Source organism: Syngnathus scovelli, chromosome 2 (assembly GCF_024217435.2).
Source record: "Syngnathus scovelli strain Florida chromosome 2, RoL_Ssco_1.2, whole genome shotgun sequence".
Taxonomy (NCBI): domain Eukaryota; kingdom Metazoa; phylum Chordata; class Actinopteri; order Syngnathiformes; family Syngnathidae; genus Syngnathus; species Syngnathus scovelli.
Genome location: NC_090848.1, coordinates 10,531,424 through 10,547,737, shown reverse-complemented (window position 1 = coordinate 10,547,737; position 16,314 = coordinate 10,531,424). Strand labels below are relative to the sequence as shown.

General features: G+C 42.3%; 4 protein-coding genes across 7 annotated transcripts in view; 2 read left to right on the top strand and 2 right to left on the bottom strand.

Annotated features, from left to right (window-relative positions):
* The window catches only part of nid2a (nidogen 2a (osteonidogen)), a 29,361-nt gene extending 28,119 nt beyond the window's left edge, over positions 1–1,242 (top strand). For all 4 annotated transcript variants that reach the window (XM_049753397.1, XM_049753412.1, XM_049753396.1 and 1 more), the window contains one exon: positions 660–1,242. In XM_049753397.1, the coding sequence (XP_049609354.1) occupies positions 660–670 (11 nt within the window). In that variant the 3' untranslated portion in view covers positions 671–1,242. The remainder of the gene's footprint in view (positions 1–659) is intronic.
* Positions 1,230–4,673, bottom strand: rtraf (RNA transcription, translation and transport factor). Its single transcript, XM_049753473.2, has 8 exons — positions 4,503–4,673; positions 3,158–3,282; positions 2,948–3,047; positions 2,521–2,601; positions 2,334–2,422; positions 2,157–2,225; positions 1,733–1,781; positions 1,230–1,635 (listed from the first exon to the last, which is right to left on the bottom strand). The coding sequence occupies exons 1-8, from the start codon at positions 4,561–4,563 to the stop codon at positions 1,481–1,483; spliced, it is 729 nt and encodes a 242-aa protein (XP_049609430.1). The 5' UTR covers positions 4,564–4,673; the 3' UTR covers positions 1,230–1,480.
* A 724-nt stretch (positions 4,674–5,397) lies between these two features.
* On the bottom strand, positions 5,398–7,088 carry sap18 (Sin3A-associated protein). Its single transcript, XM_049753475.1, has 4 exons — positions 6,871–7,088; positions 6,264–6,373; positions 5,777–5,899; positions 5,398–5,692 (listed from the first exon to the last, which is right to left on the bottom strand). The coding sequence occupies exons 1-4, from the start codon at positions 6,940–6,942 to the stop codon at positions 5,536–5,538; spliced, it is 462 nt and encodes a 153-aa protein (XP_049609432.1). The 5' UTR covers positions 6,943–7,088; the 3' UTR covers positions 5,398–5,535.
* A 1,199-nt stretch (positions 7,089–8,287) lies between these two features.
* Positions 8,288–16,141, top strand: LOC125988762 (gap junction alpha-3 protein-like). Its single transcript, XM_049754412.2, has 5 exons — positions 8,288–8,381; positions 10,384–10,445; positions 11,167–11,258; positions 11,389–11,933; positions 12,131–16,141. Exons 3-5 carry the CDS (start codon positions 11,190–11,192, stop codon positions 12,912–12,914), a joined length of 1,398 nt encoding a protein of 465 aa, XP_049610369.1. The 5' UTR covers positions 8,288–8,381; positions 10,384–10,445; positions 11,167–11,189; the 3' UTR covers positions 12,915–16,141.
* Positions 16,142–16,314: the final 173 nt, after the last annotated feature.

Genomic DNA, 16,314 nt, shown 5'->3' with positions numbered 1-16,314 from the left:
CACGTCAACAAACTGTGCTAAAAATATGCATTAGTTGTATGTCTATTTTCAGTATTTTTTTGATTGGAGCATATGCACAGTGATACATGACAGCATCGTAACCGCTAAAACAATGTAACCGCTGTGTGACTTGACATCCAGTGATGAAACATGCCATGGTTAATGCGACTTGTGGGGCACGAAACCAAAGAATACATCCATCTGTGTCATTTGATGCATTGATGTCATATTCAAGACTTTTTGTAAAACACCTGTAAAGAACAAAGTATGACTCTAAACACAGGATGATGCCCAAAGTAGTAACTTGCTCACACTCCCACCCCAGCTCTGACACACAATGCGATGCGTCATGTGTGCTTGACACTGGCTAAAGCTGTAATAACAGCAAGCTGCTTCAAAGAGGTTGTTTCGAGTGTGATGACAGCTTCAAAAGCTTAAAAGCTGTTATTGTTCAACACACGCAGACACACTTGAGTAAAGTTGTTGGCGTCGCTTCTTCAGGATGTCAGTTGTTAGACTGCTCTGCAGCTTCACACCAATGAAGCAAGCTTCTGTCAAAGGAATCCAAGTCTGACTATTATTATTATATATGTATGTATAAATATGTTTGTATATATGGTTTTATTCTACTTCCAAATTGTGTTGTATGCGTGTTTCAGGGAATCACTAACAGCTGAATGGCAGCCAGACGGTCCTTTGGTGCTAAAGTTCTTGGGCCATTTTTGAGCCGAGGGTGTAACAAGCCCTCCTGGTGTCCCTCAGAGTAAAAGGATGCTCTCAAAGGGACACGGCTTCCTGTGGATCAGCTCTCCCTCCTCCCCACCCCCAAGATATAACCGCACATTAAAAGTTCTGTACATTTTTTTTGTACCTAATTTTTTTTTCCTACTGATTTTTTATATGCAAGTTTGTTTTTTGTAGCCACAAAAGTCTAAGAGTAGTATCACATTTCTTTAAGAGTGTTTAAGAATTTTTAAGTGTGTTTAAGAGTAATAAAGCACCAAGTTAATATACAAGCTCAATTTAGATTAGCATAAAGACAGGAAACATGGAAACAGCCATCCAAAATGAGGAATGTGAATCAGATTACAATCATTAAGGCTTCCCTCCTCTGTGTGTCAGAGTGCAGCAGCTCCATGTATGCCATCATTTCCCAGCACCACTAATAGTCCCCCAACTCCTGTTTTTTCTCTCTTTATAAGATGTGATATTTATACCATTAAAAAGTGTTTTGGTACTGGACTCAGTTTATTTTTTTAAGTTGGCCACTCTGTGGAAGCACATAAAAGGGTGAACAAGAAGCAAATGAGTCAAAAGTGCCCCCTTTTAAATCAGAACAAATGGTTGTCAATTTTAAACAGTCTCTGTAAAATACGTAAAGTTAGCCATCTGCACAAAAAAAAGTGTCACAGAAGAAAAATGGCATCAACCACAGGCTTTCAAATCATTCCACCAGTCCTCCAGAAGTTCCTCATGACCCTCATCTGCCGACCTTGCCCAGCCTGTGGTCTGTTTTGGGGTCGGCAATGACGGCTTGGACTGCTACGATGGCTTCGTTGATCCTGGTCTGAAGCTCCCTCAACTCCTCGATGTGCAGCAGACGCAGAATCTGAGCTGCTTGGTTGAGTATGGCATCTAGTGAGGAGACCACAAAGCAGATCCATGTTTCAACATCCAAAACATACATGCATGCATGCAATGTCCTTCATTCAGGGAGAATAAAACAACTCACCACCAGTATCAAATCCCAGGTTGTGCTTGTCTAAGGGTACTGGGACACCCTGAGTGCATGCAGAGAAGACATACATCCATAAACTGCCTCAGCAATTAAAGCACAGAATAAACCAGAGAATGTGGTTTTGTAGAAATTGTGTCTTGAAAAGTGGAATGATATTGAACTATATAGAATTTGAGACGTAAAAGTTGGAATGTTTTGAATCAGTCAAGAAATGAGGAATGAATAAATAAATGTAAAATATTTCTTAAATTTGGGATTTTCACTGTGAGGATTGCAGAATTTGGGGAATGTGTGAAATTAATGAATTGAAATCTCTAACATTTGGAGAAGAAATTCAACTATTTTATTTTTACAAAATAAAGCAAAAGTCAACATTGAATACAAAGCTTCATACATAATGCTTTGCCAATGCATTTACCTCTTTGCTGTGGCTCGCTTTAGCGATAGCCTCCGGTGAAAGCCTTTCTTGGATGAGGATTCGAATAGCCTTTCAGGTGGAGACCAAAAAAAACAAAAAACAGTCAATTAACTGAAATAGAATGGTGTACACATTCAGTCTGGCTGGAGCGGGTGGTGGGAATCTTTAAGCACTCACCTTGAGCATCACCAGGTAATCGTCATGCCGCTGTATCTTGAGGATGTTGGCCAGGGCGAGCACGCCCGCTTTGAAATCCGGTGAGTCACCTGAGTTGCGTAAAGACACCATAAGAGCCTCGGTTCATCCACAAGAACATTTGGAGAAAAGGCAACAAGGCGTCTGCCCTGTTGTGATTGATGCCTACTGTCCAGGTTGATGAGAGGGTCTGACGTAGCTCTGCTATCGCTGGAGGCTTCCAATGATGGACAGTTTCTGTACTTGTCCACTAGGTGGAGACACATAACACACAATCATATTCAGAAACTGTTAAATTGGAACCCCTTTGGGGAATAGGGGTGGGGCACAAGTTAGCAATCTGCTACCCAAAAGCTAAAGTCTCTCTGTCTGTCTCACAAAATTATTTAGCTAGTTAAAAGGTAAGTAACACATTTGTATTTGAGTACAAAAGATTTCTGTGGTGAACAAAATCAGCAAGTACAGCACAGTAATGTGCTTTTGCTGTCAAGAGAATGGATGGATGGATGCTTGCTGATAAGGTATTGATTTTTCCTATGGCGTCATCTATTGACGGATTTCTATACTGCAAGAAAAATACAAGTCTGCCCTCCTACCATTGTCTCCATATTCATATCGCACCGCCAAGCCCAGCAGCCAATCTACAGCCTCAGCTCTTTCAGCCGCTCCAAATGGACAGTTGACGTCCTGCAAGTACTACACGCAAAACAAATAATAGAAGAAAAATCCATTAATTATTAATCTTATTAATCACAAGATTCAGTTAGATACTGTATCTTGAGTGAGCATCAGTTGGATGAACTCACCTTCTGGTATGCTTTGGGCCAATCAGAACTGGGGATGTTTCGCAGGTTGCCACGATCTTCAATTTTGTAGTGCCGAATCTTCTGGTCCTCCAGCCACACTACAAAGTTCCTGAACTGAGTTTCATCTAGGAAAAATAGATTTGTAATAAGCATGATTTTGACTTCAGTACTGTACTTTTTGTGTTTATTTACACATTAGAACGACTGGCACAATGTCACAAAGGGTGCACATCACAAGGGCTGGCACCTGTCGAGCAAGTAAGCCAGACTTGCATATATTATATACAGCAGCGAGTTGAATTTACACCTTTTTTTATATGGCCCTATATCACAAATTAGTAAGTCTAATATATTTTGGGTGAATTTTGAATGGTATACAGCAGTGTTTCTTAACCTTGTTGGAGGTACGGAACCCCGCCAGTTTGATATGTGCATCCACCAAACCCCTCTTTAGTGGAAAAAAAAAAAAAAAAAAAAAATTCAAATTCAAGACATAGATGTCTTTTAGTGGTGCACAGAATGAGTCGTGCATGAACATCACCTTGTTCAAAGAACAAAACCAACACAATGCATGAACTCACAACAAATTACACACCTGCAAATCAGTGTGACTTCTGTTGCCTTTGGCGAGACCAGTTCAGATATGCGTCATCACAAATTTACATGATAAATCAGATGTGTTCGGACCTCCCCAGTGGAGGCTCTGCCGAACCCCTGAGACCGACTCACTGAACCCCTAGGGTTCGATCGAACCCAGGTTAAGAACCACTGGTATACAGGGAAAACAGAGTGCCGGAATGTTTTGAGTAAAATTTCAAGGGACTTGATTTTTTTTACAACTCAAAATGCAGAAAATTATTTCCTACGTTTAATGTCGGTTTCTTGTTCAGCAGTTTTGTGCCATCCATTAATGGTATTTTTTAATGCTAGTGAGCCCTTTAAACTTGGGGAAAAAATAAAATAAAAATCACACTAGTGGTTATTTTGTTGGTCGCTTCAAACCCTGTTGTTGGGTTAGGATAGTGGGTATTTTTATATACATTAGTTAGCATGTAAATTGAAAATGCATTAAATTTCCCCAAACCCTTTTGGGGGGTAAATTTGCATTTTAGGGTGCTGGTAAAGGTCAGGAAAAAAAATCATACAATGCATGCCTTTGCAATACGCATACTGCATGTGTGAAGTACTCAATGTCACTAGGAGCGCTTGCGCATCACGCAGTTATCAAATAAGGCTTCGGTTTGACTCACTAACATACAGTTGTTCTGCTCGTGTCAGGAGTAAACGTCACAGGAAAGACAGTCGTTCTACTAGTGCGGCGCATTGTTCTTTCAATTTGTCTTACCTGCACAGTCAAATCCGCTCGGACTGTGATAGTCTAAGGCAGTCAGTTTTCTCTTAAACATTACTACGTTAGAATTTAGACTTCGATAGTTAAATCGGTCGTCACGTTATGAAGAAGCAAATGCCACTTGCTGTTGATGACACAGGCACGCATGCGCAGAGTTGGATGTCCTGTTTGAGCTTCCGTCGTTTTTTTCTTCTGTGGTGTCTATTGGGGATTGGACAAACAGCTTAACGGTACACTACCGCCACGAATTGAACTGGAGTGTGTGCTGACAATTTACAGGAACTATACAGAAAGAAAAAGGGTACTGGATGTTGATCAATCAATTTGAATAAGAACCGTTTATTTTCAGGTTAATGTTAAATTATGCTATTTTGAGGGTCTAGACATGGACAAAAAAAAAAAACAAACATATGTATATATCAGGCCTAACATTGAAATCTATATTTTAGATAGTTATTGTCCTATGCGCAAGTACTGCATTGTGCAAGTACCCCAACATGGCCAGGGTTACAAGGGCCCACCATAGCCAATCACAGCTCTAGCTTAATTTGTAAATTAAAAAAGGTTATCAACATCAATATACTCCAAGCATACACTGGTTTACTGCGACTATTTGGAAACTCAATGTGTTGCTCAAACTTGACATTTGTTCAGAGCATCAAAAACAGAATGTCATAATTCCAAAAATGGAATGGCGCTCCGATTGAGGTCATGGTGCGGCTGTCGCTGTGTTTGGAAATGAATGGGAGCGGCGCTAACCCTGCTGCTCCATACACATCCACTGGCAGCGTTGTGCACAGGATTTGGTCAGAGAGAATTTGTGCCATGCATTTAATGAGGATGCCAATGGCAGCTACAATAACTTTACTAACATACACTGACAACAAAATAATACAATCAAAAGATGTGTTTACTGAACATCTTATTGTACAAGATGAGACAAAAACAATTTATGATTTAAAAAAAAAAATACAAAATTAGGGTAACAATGGGGGTTGGTTTTTGTATTTGTTAAGAATGTATTAGCTCAAAAAGGCCTCATGCGTGGTCCAAGGGGTTGGGCTCTATTGGGAGGCGTAATGGCTATGTCGAGATAGTCTCCAATCTGGAAGCGCTGAGACTGCAGCGTCATGGAGTCGTCAGCACACTTCTTGCCAGACACCGTATTGCCAATTTCTTTAAAGCTAAAGAAAGAGGTGGGGGAAAGAGAATTTTTTTTAATCAATACTGTAAGCAATTAGCATACCCAGTGATGCTGTGACACTAACCGATACACTTTCCCTCGGAGGTCAGGGAAGACGATGGCAAAGCTGAAATGGGTTCCTTTTTTCCTGGCTTCTGGATACACTTCCTTCACGAGGCTGGTCAGCTCCCGCAGTGTAGCGTCCATCCTGGAAGAAGCAAAGACATCAGAAAAAGCTGTGTATCGGTTTTACCTACCTTTGGGCAGGGGCGAACAAAGTTTCTTTATGGACTGCTGTACGTTGGATAAAGTTGCATTCCTTGGCAAAAGAGGCTACAGAGGGTCCTTGGTTCACAACCGTCCTGACTATTTCAATAATACAACTGACATGTGGCAGAAGAATTTGGGCTCATGACCTAAGACAGTCACTATGGGTGTATTCACCGTTTGGCCAACTTTAAACGGACCTGGGTTTGTCTCCCATGCTGGTCCGGACCTTTTATGCAAGTGTGAATACCCACAAACGACCCCTGGTGCGGACCAAATAACCAGACTGAGACCCACAGTCTCACCATGTGTATATCTGCAGTTCACTGGAGGGAACATTGCCACGGGCAAATTCATCTTGGCGGTGGTGTCGGCCATTGTTGGTGGTGAAAACTCGCAGGAGAAGGGGACAAGTCTGTGGCAGAGACAAGTGTATTTGTACATTAAACTGAAAATGTGCTGATATTTTCAAAATCGCTGTATTCAAAAATTGCAGAAATCATTTAGAATAAAAATAATTACGGATAACATTTACTGTAAACTATTACAATTTGCCCTTATTTGAGTGCAGTGATAATTAAATTTTGGACTGCGACTAGTGTGGCTAACGTTGCACGAGTAAGCATACTTTTCATATAAATCCGACGGCTAGTTCAAGATTAACCTCGCGAGCTACTGTATTAAAATGATGGTCAATGGTCACCTATGGTAGCACCAAGTAGCCTATTTGATGCATTTATATGAAAAGAAAATATAGATTAAACGCGGATTTATAAGAAGACATGTTTTTTCTTATTTGTGCCTACTACATTTGACCAGAAAACAAATTATAACACGAATAACACTTTCGGCGTCGTGTCCTGAGCTTCGTGCTAACAGTTAAATGCGGCGCCCATGCGTAACACGCCATACCTTTTCTCTATCGATTGGCTTCTCGGATTCCTTTTTAATTTCTTCCTGTGTAACACGCGATTCAAGTGCCATTTCTCGATTTGTTTTAACTGCTTGATTTACGCAGTTTATTGAAACTTTCCACCGCCTTGTTTGGATAAATTCGCTACAACGCTGTGCACGGAACAAAACCGGTGGAACTGTTTCCGTTTGCTGTTTGGCAAGTTTGCGCCCTCTGCTGTTTGGGAGTCGTTATTTATGCACAAATAGGGAAACGCACTCTGAGATTGCGTGTTTGAAGAGGCATAGTTGCGCTCCGTTTCCATCAATTTTCGAACACAGCCAGTACTGCCTTTTTGCACTTTTTGCAAATTTGAGCAACGCACTGAATTTACCAACGATCGTAGTGAACTTGTGCGCGCTCGGAGCCTATTTCCGAATGCGCCCATAGAAACCACGCGGGTATTGTCCGTCCCCTCCTTAAATGCGTCAAAGCGGCCGCCATATTGTGACAGTCATTAGTTAAACAGTCAAGCAATATAAAGGCTGCATGCAAGTAATGTTTTCTCAAGAAATTGTGTTCACATTTATCTGGATATTAATAACGATTGGATTCAGTTAGTTAGAATCATGGATGCTCCACACTTTAATTACACACAGCAATAATAATAATAAAAAAATCCATACATTTGAGAGGTAATCCCACCGTATAGATTCACGACTGTTGGGCGATTAATAAAACCCCAAACAAAAGAGTGATGCAGCACCATTGCTAATTTCATGACTTTCTTATTATTTATGATTGCAACAGTGGACCCAGGCCCTTTTTGGTGGGAAGCAGCACTTAAATTTTCCCCACAAGTTGGTCAATTACCCTGTAAACAAAACGGCAGAGCCAGTGACATCACACAAAATTATAAATCGATATACCGTGCCCAATCGAACAGGTGAACGAAGTTCGACTCATTTGTGCACAGCGCGAGTATAATGTAGACACAAGACTCCTGCAATTCTTACTATTAATGGCAATTTTTATTTATTTTTGGGAAATACCTAAGAAATGACGAATCTGATAAAATTGGACTACAAATTGCCACTCCTTTCTCCCTCCCATAAAACATGCCACTCATCCTTATCCGCACACCACACTAAACCCCCCACCATCCATCCCCCAGCCCCCACCACCCCATGCACCCCCTGCACGGGGGCACACTATGTGACAGAGGCGGATGGCCCTGGCCACGCGGGACGCAGCCGCTGCGCTTGGCCTTGGTGGGACCACACGCGCCGTCTTCACACTGGACTTGCCTCATTCCTTCTTTTGCTTCACTTAAACTCTCCCTTGCTCTCTCAGCCAGTCTTTTGCTCTCTCTTTACCCCCCACCCCACTCCTTGCCCCCCCTCCCCCCTCCCCCCCATCCCCACTGCTCATCACCCCTACTCCACGAGTGGTCGCCTCCTACACACCTGTGGGAGAAGAAGGATTGGAGGACTCGCTTGGGCAGATGTGCTCATAGGAGAGTGGGAAGAAGGTGGGTGTTGAAAGTGTGTGTGTGTATGGCGGGGGGTCATCTCCCATGTTGATTTACTTCTTTGATCATGGTGATGGAAAACAGACATTTGGGCATCTCTTGGAATAAAAGTTGAAAACATGTGAACAGAATAACTTAAATCCATTCAAATGTGTCAGACACTACCTTAATCCTCACTCAAATTTTGAATGATCATCTTAATGATGAGCAAAGATATCTTGCAACTTTTCCAGCCTAGTTTTTTTCTTTAGACTATAGGGATTGTTTTTGAAACATGAATGCTACTCAGATGGAATTTCTTTTCTTTAGACTATAGCGATTGGTTTTGAAACATGGATGCTACTCAGATGGAAAGTAGATCCAAAGATTGGAAAAAATATCCGTATTACTTCCAATGATTGTTGGTTATGTCAAAGGTGAAGCTTAATGGTATTTTTTTCCAAAACATCTTTTAGCAAGGTTAAAACTTGAAAACTTTTGTGTCTATTTTCTGTCTCCATTTTTTCTTGCCTAACGCGCAGTGCATGTTTGTTTGCAGTTTTGTCATGTAAATCGGTTCTCATATTAGGAGTGTAACAAAGAACATCTGTTTTGATTTAAAAGATGTGAAGGAAATGCCACATCTACAATAGTCTATTGACAACTTACAAGTTCATTCATATTCATGTATTTTTTTTTGTCAAGTAGTTAACCTGAAAATGAGATATCAGACTGCTAAATTGGCAAAGATATCCAAATATATTTTTGAGCCATTGTGAACGTCTTTTTATGCACAGGGCAGGAGAACTTCTGCAGCTAAAAATCTTGCTGTGTTTACGTCCACCCATTAACATGCCCCCGACCCGATCACGCGTCCATATGAGTCAAAGTGGAACCGAGAGAGAGTTTATTGCTTATCTATAAACTTTTGTTGTGTGCTTGTTTATTGAGGGGGTGCAAACAGTCGGCCAAGAGTTAACCGTTTGACTGAGGACAAAGACCTCTGCGCCATCAATAGTGCACGGCGCCGCTGGGACAATATCCATCTGGCAGCTTCTCTATTATTCGTAGGGCGGGTGGCATTTCATCACGTGAACACATCATGTACATGTCCGTATGCAAATCAGTCACAGTGGTGTAGCTGGCAAATATTTTGGAATATATTTTGATGTGGGTTCATTCGCAAACTTGAAATGCCTTAAAGGGGGCGTATGGCTCAGCGGTCGACTTTGGGTCGGGGGTTTGATCCCAAGACCCTGAACCTGCTCCTGATGGCATGTCATTTGTAGGTGAATGTGGAACCAGTGTAGTTTTTAAGTTCCTCTTCATTTAGCAAATCTAAAAAAATATATATGATGTTGTAATTTAACCACTATTCTTGGCATCATGCGACGGAATTCTTTGCATCACATCTCAGAAGTAAACTAGAGTGTACAATCACTAAGGTCACTCAGGTTCATTATTTCTCATTGAGTAGTTTTCGTGTCGTATTGTTGACTAACAAACAACCAAAATGTAGCGTATCAACCAAATACATTGTGGGCAGCCTTGCTCAACCTCTTAGAATTTGATGCGTTAGGCATACTGTAGTAGAGTAGGCTACTGTAAGTGTGTGTGTGTGTGTGTGTTTGTGAATATCAGTTGATCCCAGGCAAACATTTGCCCTCCTCAGCATTCCTGGGATGTGATGAGTCCAGCATTCAACAGGGACAACCTGTTATCCACTCATTCACTTCCCACAGATGGCCGGCCATTGTCCAGCGGCCGGCCAGCCAGCCAGCCCTGCGGCGCGCACACACACGCACAAATTCTTGCAAGCGTTCACATGAACAAGTCTGGTGTATAAAGTTGATTTCAAGGTGCCATGGATTGCTGTTAATGTGACATTGGTGTGTTGCTCTTCAAAAAAAGCAATTGGGGTTCAATGTAAAGACCCAATTGTCTCCCATGAGTTCATCTATGCATACTGTATTTTGGGATTTAACCGTACACAAACAAACTGTGTTTTTTTTCTCTTTTGCAGATATCCTTTTTCTTCTGCTTTCTAGTCGATGGATTTGTCACTGGCAACGCAACAATATATTTGTAAGTTTTGCTTCTTTTGTGGTCCCATAATACGCCGTGTTCCACTGCTTCCAAACAAAAGGAACGACAATATGTCTGACCCAAGTTGATGTCAATGGTAGATTTCAGGCAAAATTACATGACCAATTAAAAGTTATTAATTCTGTCTTTCCGTCATCCTATTGTTCTCAAACGTCTCACACCAAGTCCCATCTAAAAAGTTCTTGGCTTGCCAAGTACCACTACTATAAGGACTAACGTTAAAATTTTAGCTCAGTAGGCTTCATCCAAAATTCTAAACTAAACTGTATAAATCTAAAATGGGGGAAAATAAAGCTGCTCTCAAATAATGATTCAATTATAATAAGTCAAATTTAAATTCCACCTAAATAAATGTTTAAAAGATTTTATTTATGTGTAATGAGCTCAAAAGTTAAATACAACTGATCTGTGTTTGGGCAGTAATTCTTTTTCATGCCTAAATACCATTCATTAGTAGAACCGGTGGAAAAAAAATATGAAATCATCACAGAGGATATGTTCATTCACTTTGTTGGGAAACAAAGCAGATCACAGATATGACAACAAAACAAAAGTAAAGTCAATGCAATGTTTCTCAAACAATGGCATTTGATTTTTGTCAATTGCAAATGAAGGAGGCACCATTAAAAATCTCTTTGAGGGTTGGCTCAATTACGTTTAAGTGGTTAAGTGTCTTAACTACAGACCAATTTCTCTCCAGGTTAAAAAAAAAGCGTGTGAAGCATGGGTGACTGGAGCTTTCTGGGGCGACTGTTGGAGAACGCTCAGGAACACTCCACCGTGATAGGAAAGGTAACGGCTTACGCCAGTTCTGTGTTCTCCCATAACTTCTACCTCTGTTGAGCTCCATATGACACATTTTGAGGTGTTCTTCTTTGTTTGTTGTGTGTTCCTCAAACCTTTATGGTACTTGCTTCCCAAGGTTTGGCTGACCGTCCTCTTCATCTTCCGTATCTTGGTGTTGGGCGCGGCGGCCGAAGAAGTGTGGGGCGACGAGCAGTCCGACTTCACTTGCAACACGCAGCAGCCCGGTTGCGAGAATGTTTGCTACGACGAAGCCTTTCCCATCTCCCACATGCGCTTCTGGGTGCTGCAGATTATCTTTGTGTCCACGCCGACCCTAATCTACCTGGGACACGTGCTGCACATTGTACGCATGGAGGAGAAGAGGAGGGAGCGGGAAGACGAGAACAGGAAGTTAGGTCGGCACCCGGGGGACCACGACCCCCTCTACCACAACGGAGACGGCGGCTGGAAGAAGGAGAAGCCGCCGATCCGCGATGAGCACGGCAAAATCCGTATCCGCGGGGCCTTACTGAGGACCTACATCTTCAACATCATTTTCAAGACCCTGTTTGAGGTGGGCTTCATCCTGGGACAGTACTTCCTCTACGGCTTCCACTTGAGGCCGCTCTATAAATGCGCGCGCTGGCCCTGTCCCAACACAGTGGACTGCTTTATATCCAGGTCAGTTCTTTGATAACTACCCACTGTAAGTACCTTTGTTTGAGTTCAATCTCCTGTCCACACTCTTTGATAGGTCAAGCTGGATTTTCTTACTATGATCGAGCGTCTATCAATCAAATCTTAGCAAATTGCAATGCAGAGTTAGAAACCGGAATGAATGTCCCCTGATGACTGTTCGTCACTATGTATTTTTGCAGGCCAACTGAAAAAACGATATTTATCATCTTCATGCTGGCGGTGGCTTGCGTTTCATTGGTCCTCAACCTGCTGGAGATCTACCACCTGGGCTGGAAGAAAGTCAAGCAAAGCGTCACGAATGAGTTTGTCGCCGACAACGAGTCCCTGCTGCTGGGCGCGGTACGAGCCGGAGACGCCAAGACTCTTCCCGAGGAGGTCAGTCCACCGGCGCTCGACTGTTTGCCGAGGTACGCCAGCGTGAGTGTGGTCGGGGGCAGCGTGGCCGAGGGGGGTGCCGACAGTCCCGCCGAGGTAATCTCCTTAAGTCCCGATACGGCAACCGGTTCTGTCAAGATGGACCGCAGCTTGTTCCACCCAGATGACCTCCTGTTACAGTCGCTGCCTGGTTCCATTTATGGAGGAGTCCACAGACAGCTGACAGAGGAGAAGCAGAACTGGAGGAACATGGCGTTGGAAATGCAGGACGCCAATGGAAAAAACTCCTCCGGCTCTTACCCTCCTCCCTCACCTCGAATCTCCTCCTCCTCCTCCCAGCCGGAGGAGTCGAGTATCCCCCCTCCGCCGGAGTCGCAACACTCCACTTTTCCCACACTCCCTTGCCACGCTCGTCTCTACCTCCTCTCGCTTGAGGAGGCTTTGGCAAGTGAGGAGAAAGCAACGGTGAGCGACGACTCCACCGTGGTTACCAAAGCGGAGATGCATCAGCCTCCTGATATGCAGAAGTCGAGACGGGTGGGCGAGAGCAGCGGCGCCAGGGCTCGGCCTGATGATTTGGCTGTGTAACCATGGCAACGTCAACAAAATCCTGCATCAATCTGGATACAAGTACACAAGGTGCCCATCAGTCATCAGCAACAACATAAACTGGACAAAGTCAAGCCAACATCTGAACATGACCATTTACTTCTAAAATGGCCCTCTGAGAGCAGACCTCTGCCAAGGCCAAACGATCCACGCTTATTCACAAATTCATCAATTCACTGATTCTTTGGTGTAACCTGTAAGAAACTATGGAGATGTGAATTGAGGCGTGAATTTTCTTTAGACAACAGTAATGCTTCAATGCCGCTTTGTGGCATGTCAGTGCTGAGGAACAATGTGGAAGTGAGTTAAGGCGTTTTGTTTTGGACAAAAATAGTGCTTCGTACAGGTAATTACAAAGGTTTTGGTGGCAGTCAATTACTCAGACAAGGTCACCTCAAAAAATCACCCTCAAAAAGCATGGCTTCACTCAATCTCCATAGATAACCACTTCTGAGAATGCCTGAAAGAAATCAGCACCTTTATCCAGAATGCCCCACCCCTACACAAGGTCCTGTGGAAATCAGTTGAATATTTTTATTTTTTTTGTGCACTACTGCCAACAAAGAATCCAGCAATGAGAACACAACCTTCTTGGCGGAGGTAACTGATGCCGCTTGCTTAGATGAACAAAAGAGGAGACAGAATTGTAGTCTATATTTTTCTACTGGAAGGAATATTTGAAAACATCGAGGAAAAAAAAGTGTGTAAAATAAACAATCAGGGGTTCCTTTAGATAATCTATTCCCAATTAAAAAATAGGTACGTGTAGCAGCAGCTAATCAAATACAGTACAGACAACGAACGTGGAGAGACGTGAGGTCCACGTTCAAAAGGTCATGCTAAATGTTGACAAGGCGCATCTGTAGCTTGCACCAGAATCTTCACTTTTCACACAAACGCTGCAAAATTTGTTGAATGTGTACGATTATGTTATGGAAAAATTAAAAATAAAAACAAAAAAACAAGTCATGTAGAGGATGTAACTGGGTAGTAGGGTGCTACTTCTCCTACTGCTTCACAACCACGACATTTGGCTCATCGGTTAAATCTCATCGGGTTTCACGTTTTTCGGAATATTAAAAGCAGTTCCTTTGTGAACCCATCACAAACATTTCGACCATTCATATTCACAAGATTATCTCCTCGTTTTAACTGGGACATCTCAGTTTTGAACCTAGTGTCTCGAGGCCCAGCATATTTCACAAGCCCTGTTGTTTTATCCCGCTTTTACGCAGGTCCTGTTTTTCTAGTCAGCAAGCCAGTTGTCCCGCTTTCACGCAGGTCCCGTCCCGGCGTCCCGTTTTTTTTTCCCCCCTGGATCTAGTCAGCAAACCAATTGTTTGAGCCATTTATGTTGCCGTTGCAATTCATACAGTAAATCAAATATAAAAAGGAATTTAACTGTTAAATTCCTTACTAGTTCCTTTCACATTTGCGTGAGCGTTGCACTGGAACTTGGACTACTTCCTGCTTCCATTTTTAAGAATCATGGAAAATGAAGTCAGAGCAAACGGGAGTTGAGCGGTTTTTGGTGGACAATGTGGGTGGTACCACAGTGAGGTTGCTACAACATGGCAATGTTCTGCTTGACTAGGAACTGTCCGATGCTCGGGGTATTGTGAGCAGGTGGGAATTGTCCTGCCGCAACGCTGACCTTGTTTCAAGCTTTGAACTAAGAAAACGCCACGGGAACTTTTTGTCGACGAGCTGCTTGATCGTCTGGTCCACATTGAATGGCAAAACTCATACCTCGTGGTCTGAAACACATCATTTATGATAAGCAATCCTGGAAATTTCCCGATACACACCACAAGCTGATTTTGACGATGATGATAACTGGATTCATTTAAAGTTTAAGATCTTAGGGGCAGCAGTATGACGTCTTCATATTTGTCTTTAGTGTCTTTGCTTGGAGAGATAAAGACAGGTTTGCACTTTTGTTTCTTATTAATGATCATGACGGGGCTGGACGGGCCACATGGGTGTGTTGGAATTGTGTGTTTGTGTTCATTAATATTGTTTCAGTGTTGATGCAAACACATCTCTACTGTTACATCAGGGTCAATTATAAATATGTATACAGTATAAATACGGGGTAGGTCAATCAACGTGTGATGCAGAATTACTTTTTTTTTCTTCTTTTTCAAAGGTTCCTGGTTCTATTTGGAGATTTCTCACTATTTTACTGTAAGAGGACTTTGGCAAGAAACAAACCTCTCCATCGGTCATACTGTAGGTCATTGAGCGATTGGAGCTGAGCATCTCCGAGGGTCCGAACCCAAATAGGCTGTTTTGGTTGGAGGACTTGTACAATTTCTTTCTGATGCTTGTGTTTGCAGTGTGTTACAGAACTGTTGACTTCCTTCTAGCTGTTCTGTATAGGACAAGTTTCATTTTCTAGACTAGCTGTAGATTATCATTGTGACTTTTAGGTTTCGGGGTGGGGGTCGGGGGATATGATCCTTTTTTTTTCCCCCCGTTTGTTTTTTTACAGATATCCCATGTGGGTTGTTATTATTTTCCAGTCCCTCTCACAAATTCCTGCCTGTCTCACGGAATTTCGCTTGCAACACTGTACAATAAGATAAGATAGCTATTTAGCTAAATAACTAGCTAACTCTCTCTTAAACAGATCACCATGGTTGAGGGTGAAGCGAGGCTATCTCCCACAAGAGTGAATGAAACCACCAGATTGTGTTCTTCCAGCACTTTGAAAATTACAATTCAACCCCAAAATAAAAAAGACTGTTTGTCTCTAAACTGGGCTTATTTTACAAAATGTTAGCGAGCTGTTTTCTAACCTTTAATAAAGGATTGCACATTGACATTGTAGCCCGCTATAATTAGGGGATGATAATAGAAACACAGAATTGTCTTTAAAGAATTTAGAAATTTCATTTGCAATGATGAAGATATTCATCTAAAGTCGTTATGTTGTTGCTGTATATGTGTATGGATCAAGAGACTTCCATCTTAAACAAACATGTTTGAGGGATTTCCATGGCAAAAACCTAGTAGTGCAAACCCTGCTTTTAATCCACACTGTGTGTGCGTGTGTGTGTGTGTGTGTGTGTGTGTGTGTGTGTGTGTGTGTGTAAAACAAAGTCTTTCTATATAAACTTTTGTTGAAGAGCATGTTGATGTAAATGTTCATTTACCTCAGATGTTTAAAACAGTGTTACTCAATAAACTTATTTTGTACCGTTGCCCACCTGCTTCGTTTGTCGTCAGTTGACAATCGGCGTCTATCAAATAGTTTGGTGTGCGTTTGTGAGCATTTGTGTCAGTGTGTGAGTGTGAAGCCATGCTGAGGCCAGCACTCCCTTTATTGTTAGTGAAAATCACAGGGATTTTAATTGAACAAAAAGTGTGGAGGGAG